The sequence below is a fragment of the Ipomoea triloba genome, chromosome 11, assembly GCF_003576645.1.
Source record: "Ipomoea triloba cultivar NCNSP0323 chromosome 11, ASM357664v1".
Taxonomy (NCBI): Eukaryota; Viridiplantae; Streptophyta; class Magnoliopsida; order Solanales; family Convolvulaceae; genus Ipomoea; species Ipomoea triloba.
Window position 1 is genome coordinate 8,770,342 of NC_044926.1, and position 12,457 is coordinate 8,782,798.

Below are 12,457 nucleotides of genomic sequence, written 5' to 3' on the forward strand. Positions count from 1 at the left end.
AAATATAGAAACCCACAGCAATACTGCAACAGACAAAATAATTTATGAAATGAAGTAGTTAAACTGCTAAATGTAGAATTGCAAAATGTCTCAATGCTGCTGCAATGTGCTACTCAAGTACAAACAACTTCAAAACAAATGCAAACAATTCCTAACATTTAAATAGAAAAAAGTTAGGAACTACCCTAATTTAGTTGGAACTTCCTTAGTTATAATCAATGAAAACCAATAGGCAATAACGTTATTGTTTGAGTCCTCCATCCACAGCCAAAATAGTTCATTGGACTAAAACCTAATTCTTGTCAATGCTTCTATAAAATTTCAGCACACAAGAAAGAGAAAGTTGGGCAATATATATAATTTTTATTTAAATTTATATTTCTTAAAGAAAATCCACCATTGAAAGGCCGAGGATTTTGGCTTGGATAAACTTACTTTTCAGGAAGGACTTTAGGGTTTGCTTCTTGTAGATTCCTGCTTTTCCGTGTCAGAAAACAATCAAAATATTATGAAAGAGTTAATTCCAAAAATAGTCCTTCGACTATTGACTTTTACCAATTTTTATCCTCAACTTTTAATTTTACCAAAATTGGTCCCTTAACTATTGATTTTGTTCCAATTTTGGTCCTTCTGTTAAATCTAGGTTAAGTAGGTGTTAAAATTGAGGACAAAAATGTAAAACCATATATTTTAACCTTTCTTCTTCACTTTGTTTCCCCTCCTCCATCGCAAGATTATATAGGGAACAATGTGAGTCAATATATTTATTTTTTACATTTTATGTTAAATTGTTTCATGCAATCAAAAAAAAAAAATTTCTGTATTTTTATTTTATTTTTTATCTTATTTACTGCAATGTAATATATACTCTGTAATTTTTTATTTTGTTTTGTAAATTCTCTAACGGGATGTGGAGTGTTATTTTATATTTTATTGTTGTATTAAGTATTTTTTTATTATTATTATTTGATAGCAAAAATGGTAGAAAACGGCACCACTAGGAGGGGAAACAAAGTGAAGAAGAAAGGTTAAAATATTTAGCTTTACATTTTTGCCCTCAATTTTAACACATATTTAACATAGATTTAACAGAAGGACCAAAATTGGTACAAAATCAATAGTTAAGGAACCAACTTTGATAAAATTAAAAGTTGAGGACAAAAATTGGTAAAAGTCAATAATCGAAGGACTATTTCTGGAATTAACTCTATTATGAAAGGATCGTCTAGGTTCAGAAGAGCTATGATGATTCTAGAAATCCCTCCCAAAACATTGCATCAGTAGTAGATGTCATGATGGCTTTTCAAAAACTATGTTATCCTAGCAACTTGTGTTACTACAGTACCGGTGTGTACATACCTATATTCTTCATCTGTGAGATACTTCTGCAACTCTGGTTGGGCAGGAGAGTTGAACTCCTCCTCAATGGAGCGATATCTGCAAACCTAAAATATTGCAAAATAAATATAAAATATGAATAAAATAGTGTCACAGGAGCAAGCTCCATATCTTGGAAATGGAAACAAACACCATTCAATAATTAATACATATCAATGAGGTCAGCTGAAGGTAACTAAAAGCAATTTTTGTTCTGATTGTAACGAGAGCACCTTCAAGGGCAAAATAAAATGTTCTCTACAATACTGAAACAAAAGAAAACGGGATGAGATAACCAGGTGAACTCAAACTTTGTTCAGGTGAGAACCTTGCCTATAAACTTCTTCTCAAGGTAAAAACTGTCTGGGACTACTAAAATGGAGCAAAAAGTCAAAACCCATTCAGAGCAAGCTTGAAATGTTTGGTCTTTGCATCAGTTCATGAACATAACCAAAACCCAATGAAAAATAAAAGTCTAAGCAAATTAGATAGATTTCAACAAGCAAAGTGATCAAACACCAAAGTCACATCTGAACACAACTTTTTTTTAAATAGCTCCAGTAAAAATCAACATGGGAGCTGGAATCAGATCATGTAAACAGTGCAGAAGCCACAATGCTCACACACTTCAAATCAAAATTGCAAATTTGCTATTTATAGCATCTTGATTTAGACAAAATAATAGATTACTCTCATTGCTTGTGTTTTGCTAAAGCTGCTGCTTGTCTACCATTAGATGTTCAACATTCTCACTTTTTTTCATCATTTAAGTCTGAGAGCAGATATAGTCCAAGGATGAGAACTGGAAGATACACATTGCAGGTCAGATATTTAAAACTAGCAATGGGTTGAGGCGAAGGTTCAGTAAATGCAAGCCCACTGCGGTCTAGAACTTTTTTCTACTATACGTCTTCCTTTTTGCCATGAATGTTGGGTTTACCTTTGCTTATAAAATATTTGTGCTAGCCTATTAGTTAAGGGAATATTGCACTTTTGGTCTCTGACTCCCAAAGTTATAGGGTAATAGCGGATTCAGTTNATTGATTTTGTTCCAATTTTGGTCCTTCTGTTAAATCTAGGTTAAGTAGGTGTTAAAATTGAGGACAAAAATGTAAAACCATATATTTTAACCTTTCTTCTTCACTTTGTTTCCCCTCCTCCATCGCAAGATTATATAGGGAACAATGTGAGTCAATATATTTATTTTTTACATTTTATGTTAAATTGTTTCATGCAATCAAAAAAAAAAAATTTCTGTATTTTTATTTTATTTTTTATCTTATTTACTGCAATGTAATATATACTCTGTAATTTTTTATTTTGTTTTGTAAATTCTCTAACGGGATGTGGAGTGTTATTTTATATTTTATTGTTGTATTAAGTATTTTTTTATTATTATTATTTGATAGCAAAAATGGTAGAAAACGGCACCACTAGGAGGGGAAACAAAGTGAAGAAGAAAGGTTAAAATATTTAGCTTTACATTTTTGCCCTCAATTTTAACACATATTTAACATAGATTTAACAGAAGGACCAAAATTGGTACAAAATCAATAGTTAAGGAACCAACTTTGATAAAATTAAAAGTTGAGGACAAAAATTGGTAAAAGTCAATAATCGAAGGACTATTTCTGGAATTAACTCTATTATGAAAGGATCGTCTAGGTTCAGAAGAGCTATGATGATTCTAGAAATCCCTCCCAAAACATTGCATCAGTAGTAGATGTCATGATGGCTTTTCAAAAACTATGTTATCCTAGCAACTTGTGTTACTACAGTACCGGTGTGTACATACCTATATTCTTCATCTGTGAGATACTTCTGCAACTCTGGTTGGGCAGGAGAGTTGAACTCCTCCTCAATGGAGCGATATCTGCAAACCTAAAATATTGCAAAATAAATATAAAATATGAATAAAATAGTGTCACAGGAGCAAGCTCCATATCTTGGAAATGGAAACAAACACCATTCAATAATTAATACATATCAATGAGGTCAGCTGAAGGTAACTAAAAGCAATTTTTGTTCTGATTGTAACGAGAGCACCTTCAAGGGCAAAATAAAATGTTCTCTACAATACTGAAACAAAAGAAAACGGGATGAGATAACCAGGTGAACTCAAACTTTGTTCAGGTGAGAACCTTGCCTATAAACTTCTTCTCAAGGTAAAAACTGTCTGGGACTACTAAAATGGAGCAAAAAGTCAAAACCCATTCAGAGCAAGCTTGAAATGTTTGGTCTTTGCATCAGTTCATGAACATAACCAAAACCCAATGAAAAATAAAAGTCTAAGCAAATTAGATAGATTTCAACAAGCAAAGTGATCAAACACCAAAGTCACATCTGAACACAACTTTTTTTTAAATAGCTCCAGTAAAAATCAACATGGGAGCTGGAATCAGATCATGTAAACAGTGCAGAAGCCACAATGCTCACACACTTCAAATCAAAATTGCAAATTTGCTATTTATAGCATCTTGATTTAGACAAAATAATAGATTACTCTCATTGCTTGTGTTTTGCTAAAGCTGCTGCTTGTCTACCATTAGATGTTCAACATTCTCACTTTTTTTCATCATTTAAGTCTGAGAGCAGATATAGTCCAAGGATGAGAACTGGAAGATACACATTGCAGGTCAGATATTTAAAACTAGCAATGGGTTGAGGCGAAGGTTCAGTAAATGCAAGCCCACTGCGGTCTAGAACTTTTTTCTACTATACGTCTTCCTTTTTGCCATGAATGTTGGGTTTACCTTTGCTTATAAAATATTTGTGCTAGCCTATTAGTTAAGGGAATATTGCACTTTTGGTCTCTGACTCCCAAAGTTATAGGGTAATAGCGGATTCAGTTCCCATGTTATAGGTGTCACCACTTTCAATACCCAAATTGTCAGTGAAGTAGTGCTTTCTGTAATTCTGTCCTTCCACTAACGGGTATGTCAAAAATTTACTGTTACTCTTCAAAAATCTTAGTTGATCAGGGCTACTAATGAAATTTTAGCTCCTATTTCTCTTTTTCCCCCTCCAATTGCACTCTAACTCCACGATTTAGTGACCAAAAACACAGATCACTGACCTTCATTTTTTCAGTAACAGGAACCATATACTCAAAATGCAAACTAAGGCACAAAGCATCAAATCTATATTCTATAGAAAGTGATTACTACTGATAATAAGGAACAAGTCACTACAGCATATAAAAGATATTCCAGATAAGTATAAATAAGGACAATAATAACATATTTAAAATATTAGACATGAAAAGAATACTTTATATGTTTCATAGGTGTCTTGTCAATTGTCATTTCTAGGTGACTCTTAGGCTCATCCTTTGTTGTGTGTGTGTGTGTGTGTGTGTGTGTATAGGTCCTTGAACCTTATCTTTATACAAGTCAATGTTCTTCCATTTTCTACAAATAACAACAATAAAACTAATAATAATAATAACTATACAATGCACGGAAAGCATGTAATCTAAATGGACTTACTGCGAGCTTTCTTGCATTTTTACAGAAGCTCTTTATGCTTGCCTTTGAGATGCTACCTGGATCTCTACCAATTCTCTTTAGTATATCCCTCACACGTTGCTCAATAGCAAGAAAATCAGCCTCAGCTTTGGCTTGGTAGACATTTTGTAGGTTTACATATAGCCTATAGAGTAAAATTTATACTAAAGGTCATTCATTATAAGAGGCAAAAAGTAGAAATCATATCCAAAGTTGGTATTACTCACTCTGTGGAGGAGGTCATATCTGGTATTGATCCCTCAAGAGGTACCTCTCCATTGCCTTCATTAGCTATGAACTCCTAGCATGCAAAAAAAAGGTATGATAAGAATTAAGAAATACCACCATTTTAATACTTTTTTATAGGAGCATCAGCAACTAGATTCATCAAACAATTACTAAATAGCTAAACACTTGTCAAGAAACCCTAAATATACTTATGCATACATTCATGATAAACAAAAAATAGGCAAGAGGAATACAAAATCACTTTGCATCCTTAAGAAAGAGTCATTGGAAACAGCAGTAGACTGCCTCTTCAACGACTAAATTCACCAAAACTTCTCTACTCTGAATATCTAAGTAGAGGCTCTATTGGTGCTACCTTTGGGTACTTAAAGAGAGTGTCAATTTATTACGACAACAACATAACAAAGTAGACATTATAATTATTTGAGTTGCAGTCTTTGCTCTTCAAGCTTCAACTGAAAAAAAAAAAAAAAAAAAAAAAAAAAAAAAAAAAAAAACCTCATTACCTTCAAAGCTGCCACCATTATCCAAAATTCTGATGAATTAGAATTTACTTCAGCAAAGTTGTCATTAATTATTTGCTGAACGCTTGAACCTGGGATTTGACAGATAGAAGTTAAAGCCACTGGAGTTACATATCTATGAAATATCTATAGATTACTGAACAGTAAGCTAGTGCCAGATCTAATGTGGTAACGTAAACTATACATATGTAGCAGTTTGCTAGTATAGAAGGCAGTAAGCAGCAATTAATGCATGTATATGTACATTAGAATTTTTGCCACTTCCGACCCTGTGACAATTAGACAGTTCTAACTTAAGGTCCTTGAATTTGAAAATTACCATTTTTCATGCACGACTTTGTAATTATTTCCACTTGGTCCTTTTTGCATATTTCCCAGTCACATACATAACATTTGAGGGGCAAAAATGTAATTGCCACCATACTCCACACTGTCAAAACTGAGAGAAGTCTAAAACACATGCTTTATTATGTGTACCCATTTCCAATGGCAGCCTCTTTCCGGATGGCTGAGGTGATCAGTTTCGATCTTGGATGTTGGTGGTCCCAACTCAAAGAAGGCAAGCACCAATGCAATAAAGCCAATAAGTTTGTCACCATTGGATGCTTTGACTGTGAATTAGGCTTGGAATTACTATTCTGTCCCTTAGAACTGTGTGCATGCTCATCTTGCAACCAAATCGAGTTAATTCTGTCCAAGAAACTGGTCAAAAAAGACAATTTTGTGCACAAAAAATGGGAATTTTCAAAATTTGAGGACCAAAAGTGAGAAGCGACTAATAGTCACCAAACTTTGGCAAAATTCATACTTAAATTAATAAGAAGTGGGTTTATATCCTTTAACAGGTGCATAGAAGGTCAATATATATATATATATATATATATATAGAAAATTCAATTCCCGTGCGGTGGGGTGTTTCCCGTGCAGTTGTGCGGTGGCTTTAGGTGCGTAGTTTTCTTCTTAAGGTGCGTGGTTTTCCTTCTTAAGGCGCGTGAGTGTTAAAACTTAAGGTGCGTGAACCTAAAGCTTAAGGTGCGTGATTTTCCTTCTTAAGGTGCGTTGTTTTCCTTCTTATGGTGCGTGATATGTATGCTTAAGGGGCGTGAGTAGTTGAAACTTAAGGTGCGTCATTTTATAACCTTAGGTGCGTGGTTTGTGTTCTTAAGGTGCGTGACTTGTGTACTTAATGTGCGTGGTTTGTGTACTTAAGGTGCGCAGTGTATTCTCAACTGAAGGTGCGCCATTTAAAAACTTTAGGTGCGTGGTTTATGTTTTTAGCTTAAGGTGCGTGATTTGTGTACTTAAGGTGCGTCATTTTAATTGCTTAAGGTGAGTACCGCACGGGAAAATATACCCGCACCTGAACCCTTCCCTATATATATATATATATATACACACTCTGTATTTGACAATTCACTCTTATAAAATGATATATAAATGTTAAGAGTCTCACATTGATAAATTAAGAGAGAACACATGGGTTTATAAGGTCATGAGTTAGACTAGCTAATTGGTTGGATTTAATCTTTTAGTGCGGTTTGACGCATGTGCATTATAGCCCAATCTTAAATTATAACAATAAACAAGACTAACTACAAAAATATCTCTAAGATTGGGCACTTACTAATTCCACGAGAAGCAAAGACTTTGAATGAAGCTTCCATTGCTTCTTTGTAGTTGTCTTCATCTATTGCAATCATCCGGGATTTAATAAAATCCTGAGACATAAAGATAATAGCCAGATAAACTTAGTAAAAAAAATGGATAAAACATAACTATGATTCTATGAAGCATAAGAAACAGTTTGTTTTAGTAAATACAATAAACATATTCTTAACCTTGAATGCCTTTTTCTCTTCCCTGGTTGATGGAAGTTTTCCATCATGACTTTTGACCCACTCCTCAGCCAACTTTACAAGAATGATAACATATGGGGTATGCTTATGAATTACAGGGTCAAATGTATTCAGATCAATTGTTTCAGCAAACCTGCCAGGTGATAATTGACTTGTCAGTATCTCTTACTTGAGGAATTGAGCCCAATATGCACAAATGCATGAAATCTAGTATGGTTAACAGATTAGTAAGCATTATAAACCACAGACACACCATCAGAAAGTAACTGACAAATGAAAAAGTAAACCTTTGCAGTTCTAGCCACGGATTATTGAGCCGAAGGTCGCCCAGAAAATGATCAGGCTTTGACTCGATCACAGTATGTTCCTGAACAAGAAGAAAAATTATCACCATACAATGACAGCATTTAGAAGTGGCTAAAAAAGAAGTGATTTGTTTATTGACAACATATAGGGAACTCATACATTTTTAGAAGCTTTAAGCCAAAAATAATTCATCAGTTCTTTATATGGAGTAATACTTTCAACCAAAAAAGAAACCAAATTAGAAGTCTACTGTGCTATTCAAATTCAACGTGATCAAAAGTAAACATCAATAAGAGTATTTTAGGAGTAAAACTCATTTAATAAAAGAAGTATCAAGAGGATGATGCAGCCAATTCAAGTACTCTCTAAATGAAGATAAACTCTGATGTGGGTGTGTACATACATGCATAAACATATATATACTTACATATAAACACACACATATACATATACACACCTGCATATGTATGTGTGTGTATATATAAGTAAGGAGCAACTACATTATTAGCTTTACCATCATGCTAAAACCTGTTACCTTCACACTGATCCTGACAAGGCCAGTGAGTCCATAGGACCGTGCAAATACTAAAATGACATTTGCCTCCCGACAGATCCTATCCAATTTCACCATTGAATCTTCACTCAACTAAAATAAAATGCAAAGGTTTAGAAGGAAATAATTGACTGAATCACAGGAAGCAATTCATTTGATAATTTATAATAGCAACTTAAGACAAAGATACAACATATAATTATCAAAGAATATAATGAATCCACAAATACAAACCTGTGTAGCAACAACCAAGGTGAATTGTGAAAAGAAAGAAGGATTTGTCTCAATTAGTTCCTTTGGATACTCCTCTATGAATCTGGCTTTAACAGCATCATTTAGCTCTTGCAGAAATGAGCATACGCATCTTGCCTTGGATTGTCCAACATTTGATTCATCCACTACCAATTACAACATGACAAAGGGGAAAATTTAAATACGCCATTTCTACAGATACATATACACAGAAATAATTGCATGCATATTGTCTTACATAATACATACATACCCATGAAGTTATTTCCAAGGTCACCAACTTCCACTTTAGATCCATCAACAACAGTGATACTTCCAACCCCACCAAGAACAAGATTCTTTAATGTTTCAGAACCAGTAGGCCCACAATTAAGTAAACATATACTGGCTTTCTCCAAGGCAGCCTGTCCCTGATCACCCCATATCCTGCAAAAAGGGGAACGAGATGTAGTTTTGCTTCTATGTTGACAAGGCCAAGTTTCTCCAAAGAAAACACATCATCAACTTTATCTAAAGCCAGCAATTAGACTGGATATAACTTAGCATGCAAGACATGTAGTAGCAGTGCCCCAAGCATTAGTGATTTGATTCGTTAAACAGCTAATGATGTGGGCATTCAACTTGAAATACTTAAGTTCATTCTTTAAAACTGAAAGATTCACCAACACTATCGTTGATATAAACTGCTACTAGCTGCAATCACTGGACAATAATATGACTATATGAGAGATCCATACCCAAACTAAATCAGTCATCGAACTGAAAACAGTTTCGCTTGTAGACATGGAATAGTACTGCCCAAAACAATAGCTAATTGATCCATTAAATAGCTAATGATGACATGAAATACAGCTACAGTATTGTGAAAAAACCCAAAAAAGAAAAGCAAAAAGAAAAGAAAAACAACCAAAAAAAAAAACAAAACTTAGTTCCGAACAAATTACTCCATAAGTTTCAAGGTTCTTTCCTCTAAAGGAAAATAAGGGAATCTCTGTATTAGGGATTGCAATTTGCAGTTGTTGAACACCATAAGGAATCTATGGGACGATACACCTTAGGCATTTCAACCATTGAAGAATGGCATTTGCTAGTTTTTAACAATGTACCAGTGGTTCACAGATAGTTGCTATTTTTAGCAACATAATACAGTGCATAACCTTTATGAACTCAAAACTGATATTGAGTCGATACAACAAGGTGACAATTAGTAAAGAGCAACCCTAATGAAATTCACTAAGCTATAGTGTGTAGCAGTAGGACATGGAACATAGACGTATACTTCCCAGCTGCAAAAGCATAATGACGGCTAACACACTCTTTAGGTAGTCATTTATCCTTTCAAACACTAGACCAGTGACTGAATACCAGCTTAGTAGCTTACAATTCATAGAACCTCGTAAATAAATAATACTGCTATGAACAGGACAAGGCAGCAATTAAATTTCGAGATGATTTCAGAAAAAGCAATGACAAATTGAGTGTAGGTATATAGTGATCAAGCGACAAAGAAAATTACCAAAATGTTGAAGCAGTTAGAGAGGAATTACCTGAGCTGACGATCGTATTTTACTTTGGGTTCCGCCATTGTTCCGCGTGCAGGAGATATAGGTGGAAAAGGAAATCGGCTTGCTCGCTACGCTAACGCAGCTGAAGGGCTGAGCTTTTGGTATTGGGCAATGCTGGGTTTTGAACAAGTGAGGTTTTAATGCAGGGTTTGTATGAATCAAATTTGCAGTGTCATTGGTTCAAACTTCAAAGTGCATTTGGTGCTTTCCGATAAAAGCGGGGAAAATTAATTAATATGAAATGTTACTTGAGAAACATACTAAAAAAATTATTTTTTAAAATTAATTAACAAGTTTGGTTCATTAAAACTTTTTTATTAAATTTTTTTATAAAAAACATAATAAAAATTTGAAAATTTAGTAAAGCACATGTAAATTAATAACTCCTATGTCATTTTTAATTTGTGATAAAAATATGCATAATATAAAATGGTACGTGTAAAAAAATATCACTAAATCATCAAATTAATTAAGTACTCAAATTTTTTTGTTGAAACAAATAATATCACTAAATCATCAAAATTATACACATTTAGCTTGACCACGAAGAAAATCTTTTTAATATACAAATAATATCATCTAGCTCGATCACAAAGAATCTTTTTGACATACGGCTTTTTTTTTGTGTGTGTGGTTGTGTTTTCTTCGTATTATCCAATTACGCTGCTTACATTGTATATATTAAGAGTTGGCATTTTCAATGTCATGCTACTTAGTATGAAATATTAAAATCTTATCAATTTGTACTAGAAGAAATTAAAACAAATTATTCGAATTGCACATATTGTATCTGTAACAATTCAATTGCACGTGTTTTAAGTTCAATTACCAAATAACATACAAGTTGTAAGTTTACTAACCTATTTGACACGTTTTCATTAAATAAATACAATGAATTTGCATTTAACTAAAAAATATTAAAGAAAACTAACTACTACGAAAATCGTGACAAAGTCACTCCAATAAGTTATTTGAAAAACAAATATCACAAATTCCCTAGTGGGTAGAGGTGGCAACGGACCGTTTCAAGGTTGAACCAACCTTGACTCGGGCCGAAAAAAGTTAGTATGGGATTAATTGAGCCGAGGTCGGGCTAAGCCCGGGCCGAAGTCGACTGGGTAGGGGTGAGTAAAAGGCATGTTAGTCGCATAACCATCCCAAAAACCGAATAACCAACAAGAATTTTTGACCGCCATGACCGATCGAAATAGACTGACGTAAATGCTATAACCTACCGAATAACGGACGGTCGGTTACCAAAAAAGAGAAAACTGACCCAATACAAATATGCAATGATCTAAAATTCCAAATGCTACAAAGTACGAACTGCCAGACATAAAAACAAATGCAATAATCTAAAATTCCAAATGCTACATGTAATTCTGTATAAAATTAAACAAATTGAGTACAACACTGGAGACTTACAGACTTAAAAACAAGTTGTCTTCATTGTATTGTCTATAATTCTGTATAAAATTAAACAAATTTAAAACAATTACTCTATTAAACTTCCAGACTAAATCACTAACAGACTTGAAACAAATTAAATTAAAATTAAACTTACAGACTAACTCAGTAACAAATTAAATTAACTTACAGACTAACTCACTAACAAACTTACAGTATAAAAAAAAAAAAATTACCTGACTGAGCGACTGGCTGTCGTGGCTGACTCTTGAGCTTCAGGGAGATCGTCGCCCGGAGAGCGTGAGGGCGTCGAGCCGTGGAGATTGGAGAAGTCGTGGAGTAGTCAAGGTCTCGAGCCGAGAGAGTGACTGAGACACTGAGTGAGGGTGAGAGTCCAATCATTATTGTATGGACCATACTATCAAATAATGTACAGTCAATATAAAAATAATGTACATTGTATTCGAGGAATATACATTATTTGTGTACTGAATGTACATTATTTTTATAGTATAAAAATAATGCACATTCAGTACAAAAATAATGTACATTTAGTACATTAAAAATGTACATTTTATTATGGTCCACACAGCTGCGTGGACCATGGTCCACACAATAATCTGCCGTGAGAGTCTGCTATTCTGCTCTGAGGTCTCAACTCTCAAGGCTCTGGCAGACGGCAAATTATTGTGTGGACCATGGTCCACTTAGTTGTGTGGACTATGAATATAAGGTACATTTTTATTCTGCCAAAAGTACATTATTTTTGTATTGAAGGCACATTATTTGATAGTATATATAAAATAATGTACTTTCAGTACTTAAATAATGTATCCTAAAATAATGTGTCTTATGTACAAAA

At 33.8% G+C, this 12,457-nt stretch overlaps 1 protein-coding gene across 3 annotated transcripts in view; it reads right to left on the reverse strand.

Moving 5' to 3' along the window:
* LOC115995562 (NEDD8-activating enzyme E1 regulatory subunit AXR1-like) overlaps window positions 1-11,964 on the reverse strand; it is a 15,170-nt gene extending 3,206 nt beyond the window's left edge. Inside the window, exons 1-13 of one of the 3 annotated variants that reach the window (XM_031234626.1) lie at window positions 11,832-11,941; window positions 11,614-11,654; window positions 10,171-10,302; window positions 8,877-9,049; window positions 8,606-8,769; window positions 8,354-8,464; window positions 7,800-7,879; window positions 7,495-7,645; window positions 7,281-7,374; window positions 5,639-5,727; window positions 5,111-5,184; window positions 4,866-5,028; window positions 3,173-3,258 (exon numbers count right to left, since the gene is read on the reverse strand). In XM_031234626.1, the coding sequence (XP_031090486.1) occupies window positions 3,173-3,258; window positions 4,866-5,028; window positions 5,111-5,184; window positions 5,639-5,727; window positions 7,281-7,374; window positions 7,495-7,645; window positions 7,800-7,879; window positions 8,354-8,464; window positions 8,606-8,769; window positions 8,877-9,049; window positions 10,171-10,208 (1,223 nt within the window). In that variant the 5' untranslated portion in view covers window positions 10,209-10,302; window positions 11,614-11,654; window positions 11,832-11,941. Of the gene's footprint in view, window positions 1-3,172; window positions 3,259-4,865; window positions 5,029-5,110; window positions 5,185-5,638; window positions 5,728-7,280; window positions 7,375-7,494; window positions 7,646-7,799; window positions 7,880-8,353; window positions 8,465-8,605; window positions 8,770-8,876; window positions 9,050-10,170; window positions 10,393-11,613; window positions 11,655-11,831 lie in introns of all 3 variants that reach the window. The other 2 variants (XM_031234625.1, XM_031234628.1) reach the window with 2 other exon arrangements.
* Between the last annotated feature and the right edge of the window lie 493 nt (window positions 11,965-12,457).